This window comes from Microcaecilia unicolor, chromosome 6 (assembly GCF_901765095.1).
Source record: "Microcaecilia unicolor chromosome 6, aMicUni1.1, whole genome shotgun sequence".
NCBI classification, from domain to species: domain Eukaryota; kingdom Metazoa; phylum Chordata; class Amphibia; order Gymnophiona; family Siphonopidae; genus Microcaecilia; species Microcaecilia unicolor.
The window spans coordinates 315,610,333-315,629,352 of record NC_044036.1 but is presented as its reverse complement, the minus strand read 5'-3'; the positions used below and the strand labels follow the sequence as shown (position 1 = coordinate 315,629,352).

At 43.5% G+C, this 19,020-nt stretch overlaps 1 protein-coding gene across 2 annotated transcripts in view; it reads right to left on the bottom strand.

The window, feature by feature from the left end:
* Nucleotides 1-297: 297 nt before the first annotated feature.
* The window catches only part of ACOX1 (acyl-CoA oxidase 1), a 44,413-nt gene continuing 25,690 nt past the window's right edge, over nt 298-19,020 (bottom strand). For both annotated transcript variants that reach the window (XM_030208226.1, XM_030208227.1), the window contains exons 5-14: nt 18,139-18,258; nt 16,934-17,049; nt 13,775-13,944; nt 11,205-11,367; nt 10,364-10,554; nt 9,888-10,067; nt 8,525-8,630; nt 7,430-7,573; nt 5,669-5,875; nt 298-3,346 (exon numbers count right to left, since the gene is read on the bottom strand). In XM_030208226.1, coding sequence (XP_030064086.1) covers nt 3,296-3,346; nt 5,669-5,875; nt 7,430-7,573; nt 8,525-8,630; nt 9,888-10,067; nt 10,364-10,554; nt 11,205-11,367; nt 13,775-13,944; nt 16,934-17,049; nt 18,139-18,258 — 1,448 coding nt within the window. In that variant the 3' untranslated portion in view covers nt 298-3,295. The remainder of the gene's footprint in view (nt 3,347-5,668; nt 5,876-7,429; nt 7,574-8,524; nt 8,631-9,887; nt 10,068-10,363; nt 10,555-11,204; nt 11,368-13,774; nt 13,945-16,933; nt 17,050-18,138; nt 18,259-19,020) is intronic.

Sequence of the window (19,020 nt, the reverse complement as noted above, 5' to 3'; positions counted from 1 at the left end):
AATGTCAAATTTATGACACCATTTGTGGACACAACCCAGTTTATGAGATGCTGGGGAGTTAAATCTATATATATGGGAGGGGACAGTCATATACCTTAAAAGGTATAATCAGACACAGGAAGCAAACTTTTTTTTTCAGAAGAAAAAGTGTTCTAGAAGATTCCTAGATGACATTCCATGGAGACACACTCAGGAACAACATCAGGGCGTGTTTCACAAGGCCTAAGTGATACCCAATAAGGGGAGAGAAAGAGAAACCCACGGTTGAATTCTAGCTATTGTACAATAGGGTTCTTGCTCCAGTCCTCTGAGACAACTTCATGCTGCTGTGTCAGGATCTTCCCCAAATTCTTCAATCATTTAGATCAGAGCAGCTGTTATTAATCTATTGGTCAAAGTTCCTTTTAAAGTAGGACCCAGGTACTACATACACAGATATCAAAGCCAAGTAACCTTTGACTTCTAGAATGAATATACATGTTCATTCAAGACCATCAACTGAAAGATGTCACAGCATACTAGCAGAAGCTATATATTTTTTTTTAATAAAATGACAAATTTGGGTATGTTTGAGCCACATCTAGAAGGTGAAAATTAGAAACAGTGTAGTGTCTAGGATAACACAAAAATCTGACACCTGGGAAGTTGGATGCTGTCAAAGATTGCTTGGTCTGCCCCATGTTATTATGCACCTGTACACATAAAACCATTAAGCCTTCAATGTAGGAAGGACTCTTGTAGTGCAAATAAACAGCTGGGAAACAAAGTCTTCAGACACCAAGATTAAAGTGCTGTTCAAGAGCATGCACATGGCAACCAGAAAACATACTGGTTCTTCAACGATAAGTAGAGGCTATGCTAGTCTTTGTTCTGTTTTCCTGGTACTCTGATCATAATCCATTAAAAACTGCCTGATGTTAACCAGATGGCTGCCAGGGTTTAGGACCAAGTTAAAAAAAAAAATCTGTTGCCTCTTTAAACAATACACAGAAGTATTTCCATATTCCTTTAATACATAATATTTCTTTAACACAAGTACAGAAAGCTAATTTTGTAGTTACTCCACAGGCTTGACATAAGGCAGTCGAGAGCTCATCACAATTAAAATGCCTCTCTCAATGTAAGTGGATTGTAATCTACTAAATAAAATCTGTGTTTCTTAGCTTGACCATTTATATTACCAGTACTTTCCATAACCTACATGTACAGACAGAATTCTTGACAGTTCTCCTGAGAAAAGAAATGGCAATCTATTGAGGCAGGCCTGGAACAATAAGCCCTCACTCAATCTTTTAGGTCTAGTGACCAAACCTCAATACATCATCTCCCCTGCTTGGATTTAGTTAACTGTTTAAAATCACTACTCAGTAGTTCTATTAGTGCACTATAAAGTTCATTTGAGCAGCCCACATTCAGAACAAAAGTTTATGAAATTCGCCAAAAGTAAACAGGTGTTTACACACGGAGGAAGGCCATTTGAAAACGCCATTCCCTCTCTACAGGGAAGATTACCAACACCGTACACAAATCTACTAAAGTATGCATTAATGCGCATTATTTACTGCAGGTCCCATTTTTACTACTAATGCCTGGTAGCGGACTTCAGTAAATCTAGCCCAGGGTGATTTGTCTTCTGCCTGCTGGAAAGAAGTGACGCTGGGGCAGATCAAATACAGCAAATGCAATGTTTCAATTTAAGAGCCCCACTTCAACTTTGCACCTGCAAGGTATTGGGGATAAGACTGCCATAGCACTGGCCAGCCAGCACATTTTAGAAGGAAACTTCGAGAGGAGTTTCTGTTCACATCACTACATTGCAGACCCGTGGGTACACAGTATCCATGCGAATACAGGCATTGCAGAAGAGACAATTTACCCTTCCTACCTGCAAGTTTGGTGACTTCATGAAGTAAAACCATGCAGCTTGGTCCCCACTTAAGATATATACACTGTGTGACAGACTGGATCCTGGATATATTAAACACAAATAGGTTTGTGCATTTATGTACTGAACCATTTTAAATTACAAGTAACCTTTAATAGGGTTAATCTTGGGTCTTCTGGTTTGACCATAACGTAGTAATAATTGGGCTCTTGGAACAGGGTGGGTGAAGGGCAGTTTTCAAAAGGGGTTTTCTACATGTAAAATAGCTGAACCTCTTCCCCTCCCCATCACTGGGAAAAAGGGGAGGTACTGGGGCCAACCCAGCAAACTGCACCTAGGGAGTTCTATTTAATTCCCCACATGTACATCCTGGTCGAAACTTTGCAGGTACTTAAGGACCGATGTTTCCCACCAGGGAAAAGTCTCAAAGGAAACACTGCAGGAAGTTTTCTTTTGAGTAGTCCAGGCCTGTGGGTACCAAAGTGCCCATGAGCAAATTGAAAATTCATTCCCATATTTAACAAGACCAGCAAAAATTAGATCTTAATTCCAGTGTTATAAATCACATCCTTCCATTTTTAATGAAGAAATTTAACACACCTCTTCCTAGAAACCATGCAGAAAAAGTTATTGCTGTTTTTGTTTTTGCCCTTTTTGTACAACAAACCATTTATTTGGTGATCATAAATCTGCTGTAAATGGTGAGCTATGTGGGCAGGCTAAGGAACCAATGACTCATACAAGTCGTCCAATAAAAATGCAGAACTAGCAAACCAAAACCATCAAACAAGATAAAAATGCCAGAACTGTTTTACGAGATGGGACTGAAAAGTGAGCCCATCTTTTAAGAACAAGTACAGAAAGCAAAGGTTCTGCAGGTCTGGGAAAGGTCATCTCTGAAATGCCTGTAGCAGGCATTGGTTCTCCGCACTATTCTCTCTTCATTTGCAATCAGTGGGGAGCATCACGCATTAGCCAGTCTGGTAATTTATGTGGCAATTTTCAATAGCAATTCTTTCTTTCTGCAAAGTTTAAAAATTGTGATGTGAGCAGAGTTGCACAACTGGAGAATCCTTGAAACGTGGATCCCGTTTATCTACTGGCCTTTAAATATCTTGAATTCATACTTGGTGAATTGTGAAATTTGACCATTTGGAGGTCGACAATGATGAGTTAAGACACTTAAGGGCCCAAAATTAAAAAGTAAATTTTCCCCAATCTAAGATGATTACCTGAAATTGTATCCAGTTTCATATTGTATTAAGAAGTTTTAGATCTGAAAGAAAGAAGATTACTTTTTCTTGCTTGCGCATTACTCAGATTCTAAAGATGCAGAGTCTAAAGACCATAAAAAAAGGCAAATACTGTCATCCAGAAGCCCTGTGATATGTTTTCAGTGGGTCACATCTTTCATAGCTTGGCTTGCAACGGCTTCAGGTATTTATGGAAGGATTCATGGACCTTAGAGAGAAAAACCAAGATAAATGGCATATGGAAATAAATTAAAAATTCACAGCTCAAGAGAATGAAATACTTCTATGGCTTTAACACTTAAATGCAGGATGCTTCTCTCTCTCTTCTCACAGTTCTGTTATACTATGAACAGAACGAGACCATCAACGGTATCCCTATTGGAATCTTCTACATATAATTTCTCATCTCTCACACACACGACACATGTCTATCTGCTTGCATACATATTAAAAACAGAAGCAACTTAATATACCCCAGACCAAGACACTGTGCTCATGAGAGCTATAAGCAAGGTTGCCAACTGATTCCAGATCTGTCCAACCAGATTTACTGCACGCATGAACTTATATTCTTGCCTCTTAAAACTACATACTCACTTTTGTGTTTACCCCATAAGAAGCATCAACCCTGTTGGGCAAATCTAGAGCTAGCTGGCAACCTCATTTAATTTACTTGCAAAAATTTATAGCCTGCCAGTCTATGGAAATTCCTTATTCTAGGCCGATTAGAAACACATATAAATCATAATAAGTAAGACAAACAGATAAGACAGTTCCTTAAATAAACCCCGATGAGTCATCTTAAAACAATTTTCAGTATACAACTATTAAAAAAAAAAAAGCAGCAGCAAAAACACACTCCCTAACCAACCCCTACAAACTATTTGTTAGCCAATACTTTCTAAACATGTGCCTCAAAATAAGACTGCCTTCTATTTAGTGGAGGAGTGGCCTAGTGGTTAGGGTGGTGGACTTTGGTCCTGGGGAACTGGGTTCGATTCCCACTTCAGGCACAGGCAGCAACTTGTGACTCTGGGCAAGTCACTTAACCCTCCATTGCCCCATGTAAGCCGCATTGAGCCTGCCATGAGTGGGAAAGCGCAGGGTACAAATCTAACAAAAATAAAATAGATACTATTGGAGATTCTACATGGAATGTTGCTACTATCGGAGATTCTACGTGGAATGTTGCTATTCCACTAGCAACATTCCACGTAGAAGCCTGCGCGGCCACATTGGTGATCTGATCTGCAAGGGCCGACTTCTACATGGAATGTTGCTAGTGGAATAGCAACATTCCATGTAGAATCTCAAATAGTAGCAACAGTGGAGGAATAGCCTAGTGGTTAGGGTGGTGGACTTTGGTCCTGGGGAACTGGGTTCGATTCCCACTTCAGGCACAGGCAGCTCCTTGTGACTCTGGGCAAGTCACTTAACCCTCCATTGCCCCATGTAAGCCGCATTGAGCCTGCCATGAGTGGGAAAGCGCAGGGTACAAATGTAACAAAAATAAAATAGATACTATTGGAGATTCTACATGGAATGTTGCTACTATCGGAGATTCTACGTGGAATGTTGCTATTCCACTAGCAACATTCCACGTAGAAGGCTGTGCAGGCTTCTGTTTCTGTGAGTCTGACGTCCTGCACGTATGTGCAGGACGTCAGACTCACAGAAGCAGAAGCCTGCGCGGCCACATTGGTGATCTGATCTGCAAGGGCCGACTTCTACATGGAATGTTGCTAGTGGAATAGCAACATTCCATGTAGAATCTCAAATAGTAGCAACAGTGGAGGAATAGCCTAGTGGTTAGGGTGGTGGACTTTGGTCCTGGGGAACTGGGTTCGATTCCCACTTCAGGCACTGGCAGCTCCTTGTGACTCTGGGCAAGTCACTTAACCCTCCATTGCCCCATGTAAGCCGCATTGAGCCTGCCATGAGTGGGAAAGCGCGGGGTACAAATGTAACTAAAATAAATAAATAAATACATTTTAAGTGTGTACTACAATAAACTCATTTAACTTAAAAATCAAGGAGAAATTAGGTCCTACCTGCTAATTTTCTTTCCTTTAGCTCTACCAGACCAGTCCAGGATTTTCAGACTGTGTCCATCAACCAGCTGGTTGATGAATACAACCTGCAAGTCCTGGACTGCTCTGGAAAGGAGACAAAAGAAGAGGCCATTGGACTATCTGAAAGACCAAAAAAAATAGGACAGAGGTATTGTGCTTTTTACACTACATATTTGTTCAATAACTCTACTCCCCATTCTGAATAACCCTTCCCCCCAAAAAGAAAACAAACAAAAAAAAAAACTGTAGCCCTAGAACTCTCAAAGGAATAAGCTGTCACGTACAATGATCTTTACTACTTTTGTGTTTCTGCATTGGGTCATACAAGACAAATGGAGGAAAAATGTTTTAAGTTGAATATTTCAGTACAAGATTTCTTTATTCATTCATGATTTTATGGATCAAATCCCTTCTTAGCAAACTGCACAGAAATACAGATGCAATCATTCAGGTCTTACCTGGGTTTTGTTGAGAGGGGATTTCTTTGCCCACTCAAACATGTTTTCATAGACATTGCCATCATAGCGCCCAAGCACAGAACCAAGCTGGGCATCACTGTAATCAAAGGCATCAACCAGGGCAACAGCATCGGGGCGGATGACAGCAAGCAGATCCTTCACACGCTGTTGCATTTGGCTGATCTGAGGTGAAGTTAGAAGATTTGCCTGAGAACAGAATAAAAGAATTGTATGGGGGATTGCAAATTCCTTTCTGGAGAGAAGACACATACAGGTTCATTTTCAAAAGAGAAGGACGCCCATCTTTCAACATAAATCGGAAGATGGGCGTCCTTCTCACGGGGACGCCCAAATCGGTATAATTGAAAGCCGATTTTGGGCGTCCCCAACTGCTTTGTCTCAGGGATGACCAAAGTTCATGGGGGCGTGTCGGAGGTGTAGGGCATGCCTAACACATGGACGTCCTCGACCCATAATGGGGAAAAAAAGGGCATCCGATGAGCATTTGGACGACTTTACCTGGTCCTGTTTTTCTTACGACCAAGGCACAAAAAGGTGCCCGATCTGACCAGATGACCACCGGAGAGAATCGGGGATCACCTCCCCTTACTCCCCCCAGTGGTCACTAACCCCCTCCCAACCTAAAAAAAAAAAATCTTTAAAAATATTTTGTGCAAGCCTCAAATGTCATACTCAGGTCCATCACAGCAGTATGCAGGTTCCTGGAGCAGTTTTAATGGGTGCAGTGCACTTCAGAGGCAGGCGGACCCAGGCCCATCCCCCCCACCTGTTACACTTGTGGTGGTAAATGTGAGCCCTCCAAAACCCACCACAAACCCACTGTACCCACATCTAGGCGCCCCCCTTCACTCGTAAGGGCTATGGTAGTGGTGTACAGTTGTGGGTAGTGGGTTTGAGGGGCTCAGCACACAAGGTAAGGGAGCTATGTACCTGGGAGCAATTTATGAAGTCCACTGCAGTGCCCCCTAGGGTGCCCAGTTGGTATCCTAGCATGTCAGGGGAACCAGTGCACTACAAATGCTGGCTCCTCCCATGACCAAAGGACTTGCATTTGGTCGTTTCTGAGATGGGCATCCTTGGTTTCCATTATCCCTGAAAATCAGAAACGACCAAGTCTAGGGACGACCATCTCTAAGGACAACCTAAATGTCAAGATTTGGCCATCCCCAACCGTATTATTGAAACGAAAGATGGATGTCCATCTTGTTTCGATATTTCCCTGCCCCTCCACTGGGACGTTTTGTGAGGATGTCCTCAGCAAAACTTGGCCGTCCCTTTCGATTATGCCCGTCATAGTCACCCAAAACTACACTTATGGAGAGGGAAAGGGTTACCTGAGGCTGTAAGAAAAATATAGACAATCTATGTTCCTTATTTACATATATGTTGTCCACTCTGTGCAAATCTTTTACAAACTTCTACAAATAGGGTGGACGGGGGTGGAGGGAGAAGTGTATGTCTGGCTTTCAGAAGAAGAACATTGCAGAGGCAAAAAGTGGGTTTTGAAGGTGGAAGGATATGGACCTGATGGGGGAGCTTTTATCTAAATTCCTGGAAGCCCTCTGTGCTTTTGGTAGTTTCTATGTCATCATAAAATAAAACAGACTATCAACTGTGTGGCAGCACACTGGTAAAGATGGCATCCCATGGCTGTCCTTTGTTCTTTCTGATCCCATGAAATGTGCAAAAGAGACACTTAACATAGGGTGACTCAAAAGTGAGCGATACTGTGCAACTAACCTGTAGGAAGTCCCCTGTGTTCTTGGTAATTCCATGGAGAGCATAAAAGAGACATAGATTGCCGACAACTCTGTTGACAGCAGCATCACTTATCTCTGAAAGCTTTGCTGTGAAGAGTTTTACTACAACATAGTGACAGTGTGCCTGGAAAGGAAAGCCACACAATATGTAAGTTTAGAGATATATGGATGATTCTTGCTTATGTTTCAGTTTATTTCGCAGCTCCACCTAAACTGAAAACTACATGACGAGACTCATTTCCAAAAAAAATACAAAGGTGCATGCCAACAGGCTGCTACCATGTGCGAGAGTGGTGTTACTTCAGCGCTTCTGCTTGTTTACTCATGTCATCTGCACACCTCTGACTCGCTATTCCATTAGGCTTCAGGCTGCATTGCAGGCAGTGGCGTTCCTGGGGGGGTGGGGGGGGCTGTCCGCCCCGGGTGTACGCCGCTGGGGGGGTGCCGCGCGCGCCTGTCCGTTCCATGCTCCCTCTGTCCCGGAACAGGCCAAAGAACCCCCCCCCTCCCCGCCCGGGTGCATGCCGCTGGGGGGGGGGGGGGGGGGGGCGCTGCACCCGGCGGGTGGGGCGCATCGGCGATCCGCCCCAGGTGTCAGCCTCCCTAGGAACGCCACTGATTGCAGGTAATATTAAGACCCACCCCAATCCTATTATCTCTCACTAGACAGACCAACAGCCCACAGCAAACAGTAAGACAGCATACAACATTTGAATGTAGGTAGAAATACTGGGGTCACAGATAGATGGACAGACAAGCTGTACACAGGGCACTTTTTTACTTCATAAAATCATGAATGAAATTATCTGACAGGTGACCCAACCAAAGAAGGGAGAAAATAATGGGAAGCTCCAGCCAAAAATATATTCTAGATTCCCTAGGGTTTCATTTTTAACTTGTTTTCTTAGTTCTCACACACTGTAGAATGCCTTACACGGAAGCTATAACGGTGTGCGAGTCTGGCAGTCTCTTAGGAATGCTACTTAAACAGCGAGTAGGGCCACATTTTCCAAACCTGAACAAAAATCTTGTGTCTCTGGAAAGAAAACATTTTCTTTTGTGGGACACGACTGACCTCAGATGCGCGCACCAAGTCGACAGAACTTCTGTTCCAGGCATCATCCTTGTCCTTCCTGCGGTTCAGTTCAGCCTGTACGTTTTTAGCTGCAGTTACTACAAGCCTGTTCCCCAAAAACAACAGAACAGTGTAATGAATAAGATGCTATACAAATAAATCAAGTAAAGGAAACACAGTGTACTGGAGGAGTGGCCTAGTGGTTAGGGTGGTGGACTTTGGTCCTGAGAAACCGAGTTTGATTCCCACTTCAGGCACAGGCAGCTCCTTGTGACTCTGGGCAAGTCACTTAACCCTCCATTGCCCCATGTAAGCTGCATTGAGCCTGCCATGAGTGGGAAAGCGCGGGGTACAAATGTAACAAAAATAAAATAGATACTATTGGAGATTCTACATGGAATGTTGATACTATTGGAGATTCTACATGGAATGTTGATACTATTGGAGATTCTACATGGAATGTTGCTATTCCACTAGCAACATTCCATGTAGAAGGCTGCGCAGGCTTCTGTTTCTGTGAGTCTGACGTCCTGCACGTATGTGCAGGACGTCAGACTCACAGAAGCAGAAGCCTGCGAGGCCACATTGGGGGTGATCTGCAAGGGCCGACTTCTACATGGAATGTTGCTAGTGGAATAGCAACATTCCATGTAGAATCTCAAATAGTAGCAACAATGGAGGAGTGGCCTAGTGGTTAGGGTGGTGGACTTTGGTCCTGGGGAACTGAGGAACTGAGTTTGATTCCCACTTCAGGCACAGGCAGCTCCTTGTGACTCTGGGCAAGTCACTTAACCCTCCATTGCCCCATGTAAGCCGCATTGAGCCTGCCATGAGTGGGAAAGCGCAGGGTACAAATGTAACAAAAAAAAACAAAAACAAAAGCACTGCCATACTGGGACAGACCAACAGTCCATCAAGCCCAGTATCCTGTTACCAACAGTGGCCGATCAAGGTCACAAGAACCTGGCATGATCCCAAAACAGTAAGAGATTTGGGATAGAATAAGCAGTGGATTTTCCTAAGTACATTCTAATAATGGCTTATGGACTTTTCTTTTAGGAACTTGTCCAAACCTTTTTTAAACCCTGCTAAACTAACTGCTTTTATCACATTCTCCAGCAATTAATTCCAGAGTTTAATTACACATTGACTGAAGACATTTTTTCTCCAATTTGCTTTAAATTTATTACTTAGTAGCTTCATTGCTGCCTTCTAGTTCTTGTATTTTTTGGAAAGAAAGGAGCAGTTGTGCCTGTTGCCCCTCATCATTCAATCCTCTACCCCGGTTTATTTTAAATTTTTTTTGTTGGGGGGGGGAGGGGAGAACCCCTATAAATTAAGATAATCTCAAGTACAGACTTACCACGCAGCTCGAAGTTTATATACCTCTACCAGGCTGTTCAGATCATTGATGTCTGTTACTGTGGGCCGAGCCGCCACAGCCTGTGAATGGATTCGCTGCTGTGGAACATCATTCAGATACGAAACCATGCCTCCAACTGGTTTACCAGAACTGACTTGGGTGTAGCTTTTCAATAGGAACCTGAAGGTAATAAAGTGTAACCTTCCTGTCACACACTGTCTGTGTAAAAGGGCACCCACCACGCTGTGCCACTGCCAGTCACATACAAATAGAGAACAAGGACCTCTGTCTTAAGACAGCTTCATACAAACTAGCAGCTTGGGGAACCAAAAGGGAAAGAATCAGGAGTAGAACAAAAGCCAGCAGATAAGAAGAAGCAGACAAAGAAGGCAAAGGAGGGCATGAAGAATCAATTGAAAGAAAGAAAATGAAATAACATGTAAGAATTCCTCAATGAAGCAGCTCCTGCTACTCACCTGGCAGTCTGCAGCATCATGACTGTGTTTTCGCCCTCATAGGTGCAAGCTGGGGTGAAGGTAACATATAGATTCGGGATGCCACTACAGTAAGAATAACCATGCCCACCGCATGCCATCCTACATTCTTCAATGCCGGAACTGGTCGTCCAGGAGGTGAATGCTTTCAGTCCTGCAGACAGTGCATGGAGCTAAAGAGGGGAAAAGAGAACAAAGAGGTGAGAACCGAGAGCACTGGGACCTTCCCCACTGCCCATGGGCAATACACCAAGAAGAAACAACTCAAGGAAAAATAAAAATTACTAGCAGCACAATTGGAAGTGGGGGGGGGGGGGGGGGGGGGGGGGGGGAAGAGGCGGTGAAATCACCCTCTCCATGCACTTCACCAAATAAAAAGTTTTCCTCCTTAATAATAATAATAAAAAAAAGCATAAATTAAGGCCTGAAAAATGTGAAAAGGGCACAGAGAAGAAAGGCAGCTTAATGACAATTACATGATTGTTCTCATGAATGTTAGCTTCGTGCCAGAAGAGACAAACTAAGCCAGTCCTAATTTTATTCAACTAAATGCAAGGCATAATTCCCTTCTCCCCCCCCACCTCCCCAAACAATTCTGAACTGAATCTCCATGCATGACATGGCTCAGCCTACTTTTCTGACTAAACATTTCAACTACAGCTGCAGTCTGCATGCCACTTTTCTTGTGGACATTTCTCACATTCATTTAGTGCACTTATTTTGGGTCACGTGAAACCTTGTGTAGATTGAGAACTGGTGAAAGTACAGCACACTAAGATTCTCCTAAACAGGGTTTTTAATTCCACCTTTGGACAGATATTACCTCTGGCAGCTCACTGAGATTCCCCTGATTGATGTCACCAGTGATTCGGTGGTATGTCTCAGTCATGTAGGCTGCCACAAAGTGGAAAGCGTAAGCGGTGGCCAAGAGAGGAAATAATTTGTACTGTTGGGTCTGATAATCCAGGATCTGTGGCTCGGGTTCACTAGATGAAGGCAGAAAGGAGATGGTTATCAATATGACTAATCTCAGAGATGTACATGCTCATGCAGTCCTTCCAAGGCTTGTCATACATGCTAAAAATCGCAATAAATGCATCTTATTCCATTTGTGAAATTTTGCTCACCTTTCAGCACAGTATTCACAGCTAATCTACCTGATCAAAACTGGAACTTGCTGCCTGTTCTTCATGACAGCTTCCACTGAAGGTGGAACACCCTCCACTGCTGTCATCTACTTATTCAAAGGTGAAATTAGGCAAGTCGGGCCCGGGAAACCATCTCCATGAACATGCTGGGGCGGCTCAGCCATGCGGGAGGAATCTAAAATGGCGGCAGTTCCCGCCGCAAATGGGACGGCTGCTGAAGAACCCACCTGCGGCCCCATTTCGATTACATTTGGGCTTACCGCGGGAGATTCCGCGGTCAACTCAGGAGGCGCCGGCAAAGGAGACTTCAGTTCCCCACAATAGCGGCACTGACCACCCAGCACCTCAATTCCTCGGCACGAACAGGAGCGGAAATGGAGCAACTCAGACATAGCTGCGGTAAGGAGCAGGGAGGGAACCCCTGATCCTGCGCCCAAAACTAACAAATATCGCTCACTAGCCCGAAACAAAACCTGTGTTCTCCCAGACAGCTGAAAAATAAAGACGCCGGTAAAAAACGGAGTCCCCCCCCCCCCCACCCAAAAAACACTATTTGAACCTTGTTGCTGTAAAACTGACCTAGCACTCAAGGCTCCCGTCCGAACAGGGCAGCCGAGGCACAAAGGTTGTCCACTCAAGGGAGAGCAGTAGAGGGGGAGGGACCCGGGTGTGACACCCCAAGGGGAAAACGGGCACCACGAGACCCACACCCCAGAAGCACTAAGAGATCCCAAGTACAGGGTTACCTTTACCACACAGAAACAATCAGAACACCAAGGACCCCCAAGGTCCAACCAGACCGGTCAGGCTGCACAGGCTACCTCTGCTAAACTGAGAAAATACTGGCTGGTTAGGGTTCTGCACAGGTTATATGTACAGTGTTTAGTTAAGTGTTCTCAGTCTCCCTCTGCTGGTAGGCGTGCATAACCCAAGCGTTTTGACCGGTCTGGAGGGTTGCTGAGGAATAGAAACATTAACACTAACAACATCTATGCAAAACTGGGTAATATAATAATTATGTAAATTAGATAATTTCCTATGTTTTTATAACAAAATAACATGTGGTAAGCACATACACGTAAATGGACAGTCATTATTACAAGAAACTTAACTACACCTTAAAAGAGCATAAGAGTTGCCCTATCGAGTCAGACTAAAAGGTCATCTAACCCAGCATACTGTTTCCAACAGTGGCCAACCCAGGTCACAAATACCTTGCAGGATCCCCAAAAGGAATGAAGATTCCATGTTACTTAACCCCAAGGATAAACAGTGGTTTCCCCTTGGTCTGCTGGACTTCTTCCAGAATCTGCCCAAATCGTTTTTTAAACTCAGGTACGCTAACTGCTTTTATATCACATCATCTGGCAATGAGTTTCAGAGCTTAACAATAGGTTGAGTGAAATGCCTTTAAAACAATCTGAGAAAATGTCATTACTTAGTAACTTCATGGCACGTCCCCTAGACTTTGTGCTTTTTTGAAAGAGTAAACAACGGCTTCATGTACCTGAACCATTCCACTCAGGGTTTTGTAGACCTCTATCATAACACCTCAGCCATCATTTCTTCAAAAGAGCTCCAAACTCCCTAGCCTTTCCTCATATGTCATTCCACCCCCTTGATCATTTTGGCCACCCATTACTGTACCTTTTCTAATTCTGCTATATCAGTGACCTGCAAAATTTAGCTCCAAACTCATTTGTATGTGATTTATATGGGCCATGAATATACAATAATGGCCCAAGTTACTGCCGCTCAGTACATGAATTTTAGGTTTTATTCCGTTGACATATACATCTGTTTACACGTGTGACACAGACTCTGGGAAACAGACCGTGGTTTTATGACCACTACTGTAATTGGCACTGGGAGAGACAAGATACTGAGACACATAGACTTTTAGCAATTACAGCTGTACTTCTTATACTAGTGGTACAATCATCACTGGAGTGTAGAAGAGAGTGGAAACTGCAGACTTACAAAAGATGATATAAACAAACCAGAAACCACAATACAATGGATTTACCATCTACGAAAATTAAAGACAATGGTTTAAACAAAGAATATTAAAAGCTAAAGCTATGACTGAAAGCAATATGAGCCATATGCAAAATTACATGTACAACCCCAGGAAACATAAATTACACATCACCCCTTCCAAACAATTAAAAAACTAAAAAAACCTTGTCCAGAATGCCTATGTGCAAATGGTAACTGCTGTATCTGTGGTGTGCTGCACCCTTACCCTGGCTTCAGCTCAGACTGATGTCTGACAGCACTGTAACGAATAGCAATGGTGCAAGCTTTGGAAAGAAAACGTGCAGATTCTACCACGATGTGAGAACGAATGAATACCATGGTCCCGTAGGTCAGCTTGTCGCTCAGTGGCTTCACGTAAGTGCCATCAGCCTCCACCTAACAAAAAAAAAAAAAGTTGTCACTCGAACGGCAGAGGCCCTCCCAACACACACTACCCTTCATTCACTGCCTATACGCTTTGGAATACTCACTGCCAGCTGGAGAAAACCCTTCCACCACAGAATTATTATATTCTTTACCTAAGTCCCAAGTGAAAATTTGGCACAGGCGGCTATGAATCTGGAAAATATGTTGAAAAAAATTCAGCCCATATCAAAGAGAGACTGAAAAATCAGTACTAGCTGCTTAACTAGTGCTTATCATCAGCGACACCTAGAATTTTATTGAGGGGTCCTTTTACTAAGGTGCACTGAAAAATGGCATGCACTAATGTAGGCGCATGTTTTGGATGCGTGCAGATCCATATTTCAGCGCGCCTATAAAAAAGGCCTCTTTTTTTGCCGAAAATGGACGTGCGGCAAAATTAAAATTGGCGCGCACCCATTTTGGGTCTGAGACCTTACCGCCACCCATTGACTTGGCAGTAATCATCAGCGCGTGTACAATGCAGATTACGGCCCGGTTAGCGCTGCAAGTTGGAAAACAAATAATATTTTCCGATGCGTAAAAAATGGAATTACCGCCCGGGCCAGGCGGTAGCTCCAAATTGGTGTACGTTGGACGCGCGTAGGTGCCTACACGACTTAGTAAAAGGGCCCCTGAATTTTTTATGGCGCTGTGAGAACCTGCCATTCCTGCAGTGATATCATTATGCTGTCACTGCAGGCACTTCCTGAGCCAATTCCAAGTCAGGTCCTTCTGCACCTGGTTGGATTCAGAGCTCGTAACTGCAGGGCCACAGTTACTGCTACAATGACCAGTCTAGAACTGTGAGAGGGTGAGTATTAAAATAAGGGGAAAATTCACAGGTGAGTTCTGGAATATTACTACTACAAATCATTTCTATAGCGCTAATAGATGTATGCAGCGCTGTACACATTATACATGAGTACTTTTTCTGTCCCTAGAGAGCTCCTAATCTAAGTTTTTGTATCTGGGGCAATGGAGGGTTAAGTGACTTGCTCAAGGTCACAAGGAGCTGCAGTGGGAATTGAACCCAGGTCGCCAGAATCAAAGCCTGCTGCTTTAACCATTAGGCTACTCTCCCACTCTAAGATGGAGTAAGGTACCAGAATCCCAACCCTAGTTCAGAATGAGCTGGAGGGGGGGGGGGGGGGGGGGGGGGGAGAGAGAGAGAGAGAGAGAAAAAGAAGGAACGAACTAACTAACTACTGGGCCAAAAAATTTAACGAAATCAGGTTCTTGCTTCTGCAAGACCAAATTAAAAGATATATAAAGGGATGCCATTTCCAAATTCACAGCCTCATCTGGTGATTACAATGCTCATGTACATTCTTTCAAAGAATACATTTATAGCTCCGTGTGCTTCTTTTAGAATTGTGTGCTTTATCCGTATGTCTACATAGCTATTTGAATACAACTATAGTATCCTTTGGCAAAGTTCTGGTATCACAGCTGTGACCTCTAAAAGACTAAGAAAACAAAATGCTTCAGTACCTACACCTGTTTTAAGCAGATAAATCCCACCACTGCTGCTAAGATACTCTCCAGAAACTAAAATCTGTCAAATGCAACTGACAGAGGATGTTAGTCCTTGAAAGCCCATGCCTGAAGTATCTTTTGTTATTTTTGCTGCCCTCAAGTCAGTATCCTATACTTCATATTGTTTTCCTGATGTAGGCTTCATTCAGTCAAAGGAAAACAGCAGTGAGAAACCAAGAGGAGGAAAAGAACAGCCAAATAGTCCAAGCTCATGTAGTCCAAAGCTTATTGTCAAAACTTGAGGTATATCTGATGACCCAACTCGGCTGTGTTTCAGTAGATATTGCCTGCGTCAGGGGTCTGCTGATTCACAAGATTCATACACATAAGGTTGGGATAAAACCTCCACAAAAAAACAAAACAAAAAAACTTCTCCAAAGCTTAGCTTGTTCATTCTAAAGTGCTATGGCTGCTCCTGAGAAAGCAGAAATGTCTCAGAAGCAGCAACTGCACTTTGGAAATAGACAAACAAAGCTCTGAAGTGAACTCCTAACAGCTCAGAATACCGCCGCCAGACTCATATTTGGAAAAACTAAATATGAAAGTGCAAAACCTCTAAGAGAAAAGCTTCACTGGCTCCCACTCAAGGAACGCATTGCGTTCAAGTTCTGCACGATTGTACACAAAATCATTCACGCAGACGCTCCAATCTACATGCTAAACCTCGTGGACCTGCCTCCCAGAAACGCCATAAGATCAGCCCGCAAATTTCTCAATCTGCACTTCCCCAGCTGTAAAGGACTAAAATACAAGCTGATACACGCCACCACCTTCTCTTACATGAGCACGCAGTTGTGCAATGCATTACCTACAGCCCTGAGAACCATTAACGAAATAACTAACTTTCGCAAATCTTTGAAGACACATCTCTTCAATAAGGCCTACAAAGAGAACCCATAGCCTTACAAAACTACCTCACCAACCCACCCAGTTATTGAAATCCACCATCTATACTATCCTGCCCAACACCTTCCTTCTCTCTTCCCTTTCTTAATCTCTGTATATTACTAATTGTATCTGATATCCTGGAATGACTATGTCATAACAAAACTCTGCAAGCCACATTGAGCCTGCAAATAAGTGGGAAAATGTGGGATACAAATGCAATAAATAAATAGTTTGAGATTTTATCCCTATCTTACATGCAGGAATCTTGTGAGACACAGACCCCTGACGCAGGCAACATCTGCCAAAACATGGCCATGTCGGGTCATTAGATATACCTAATGTTTTGACAAACTATGGACTATGAGTTTGGACTCCTTGGTTTGTCACCGCCATTTTCCTTGGATTTATTTCCTGCGGAGACCTTTTTCCTGTTCCTTGTGGTTCATCCAGTCACCTATTTGCCAGTCTTCTCTCACCCAAACTTTGGGGTTCCTGGTACTCAGAGTGAGACCCACGGTCTGAAGAAAGGCCTTACCTTGGCATACTTCATCAGCATGTTCTCCCGAGGAATGCGAACATTGTCTAGCTTCAAGAAGCCGTTGTCTATCTCGTCAAAACCAAACTTTGGCCCAATGTCTCCCACAATAACACCTGCCACAATTAGGAAGAATATACATCATCAGTTTTTGTGTGTCCCTTTTACATTTCCTTAGGTCTAGCCATGGGATTCTCAATGCTGTATTCTCACCTCTAGTATTCAAAGGTATGTAGAGAAGTGGGAATTCAAAGTTACTGGGTCTTCTATTCAGCTTAGTGAACTCATCCTAAAGAAACCCAGGAAGCCTTCTTCCTCCATAGTACTAGTCTTTACACCAGAAGGACAGATGGCTCTGCAGTCCTCCCAGAATCAGGGCTGACCTTAGGAAGGTGTGACGCTCAGGGCGATTGGGGGAGTGGGCAGAAAAAATGGAGAGGAGGGCCCCCACACAAGATATTGAGGAATAGGTGGAGGGGTTGAGGAACTGGACAGCTTGCCTCCACTGATAGCTCCTATCAGTTCTCAATGATGTCAAACAGCAGGGGCAGGAGCTACCATGGCAGAAGCATGGGGCAGGGCACCAATTCCATTGTTCCCTTCAAGTCAGCCTCTCTCAGGATGCTCCAAGTTACTATCCCTCCATCTCATCCTTTTCTTCTGCATGTTGCTCAAGGTACATGAACATTTAAGACTGTATAGGTCCTTTTTTTCCCCTTAAAAATATATGTATATCAAGTTGTTCCAGTAAAAGCATCAGATTGAAAACAAAATTGCTCCAGAATCAATATACTGCATTAACCAGTCCTGTTCCCCCATCTGCTACAGGCACAAAAACACTGGCTGTTCAGCTCTGCTGCGCTTCCAGTTATACGAGGGGCTTGAGACTGGATTTATATTTTTCTGTCTCCACCTGTCTAGACTAGTCTGGAAAAATGTGAAAGAAAGGTCAACTTTGCCTCCTCTTATGCTTCTCCACTCAAATGATTCACCAACTATTAAGAGAAAAAAATCTGATTCTCCCTCCCCTCCTAAGAATCTACTTCCACAAAGTTAGTTAGAACTAGATCCATCTATTTCAACGTTATAAGGGGGGGGGGGGGGGGGGGGCACACACACGCACAGATATTCAGTACCATCCATTGGTACTGGACCAAGGCTAAGAAAACAAATATTAACCAGAGTAACCATAGTCCAGACCTTACCTGATAGAGGCTCATGGGTGCTCAAGTGGCGGACAGGCACGATGAAGGCGTGCAGTCCTTTGCACTGTCCCTGGGTATAAAGTTGTGCCAGAACCACAGCATGGTTTGCCGTTTTACCAACTGAAGGATCCAACAGCAGGAGGCAGAAGAGAAAGAAAGAAAAACAGTATCTTAAAATGCACATACTGAGGCAGATAGTCACAAACCTGAGCAAGTAAAAACAAGCAGATAATTTTAGCCACTTAAAAGAGAATATTCAGATGAATATAAGCCAGTTAAGATTTTCAGTTAAATATTCACCTAAATCTAGCTACTCAAAATTTGAGAGCTTCGATCAAGGGTTTGGGGTTGTTTCTATTTTTTGTTTTACTAACATTGCAGGTCCTGTGGTAGATAATGTATGACAATAGCATCCATACAGCAACAGCTTAGTTTCTCAGTGAAACTAAGCTGGTTAGTTCTGAAAATCATGTACTAACCTAAACCTCTTTAGAGCACAAAACTACAACTACTGGATTCTTTAAATTGGGGGGGGGGGGGGACTCCCCCTCCCCTTAACAACCCAATCCTTTCCCTATCCCATGTGGAAGGTGGATCCTCCCCATTCCCCTCCGTTGCCCCGAAAAGGAGTATGCTGTTGGGACTCCTTGTAAAAAAAAAAAAAAAAAAGGAGGCAGGTAAGGAAGGGCCTAGCTAGTCATTGCAGCTCCTATACTTTGATTGGCCAAGTTGAATGGCTAGCATTGAAAATCAGCACTGGCTGCCTAACTAGTACCCATCGTCAGCACCACTTGCAATGCAGAAATGCAGTCTGTAAACAATCTTGGCTTGAGCGAAGGGGGAGAATAAAGTGGGTTTGGGGGTAAAAACTTAAATACCAGA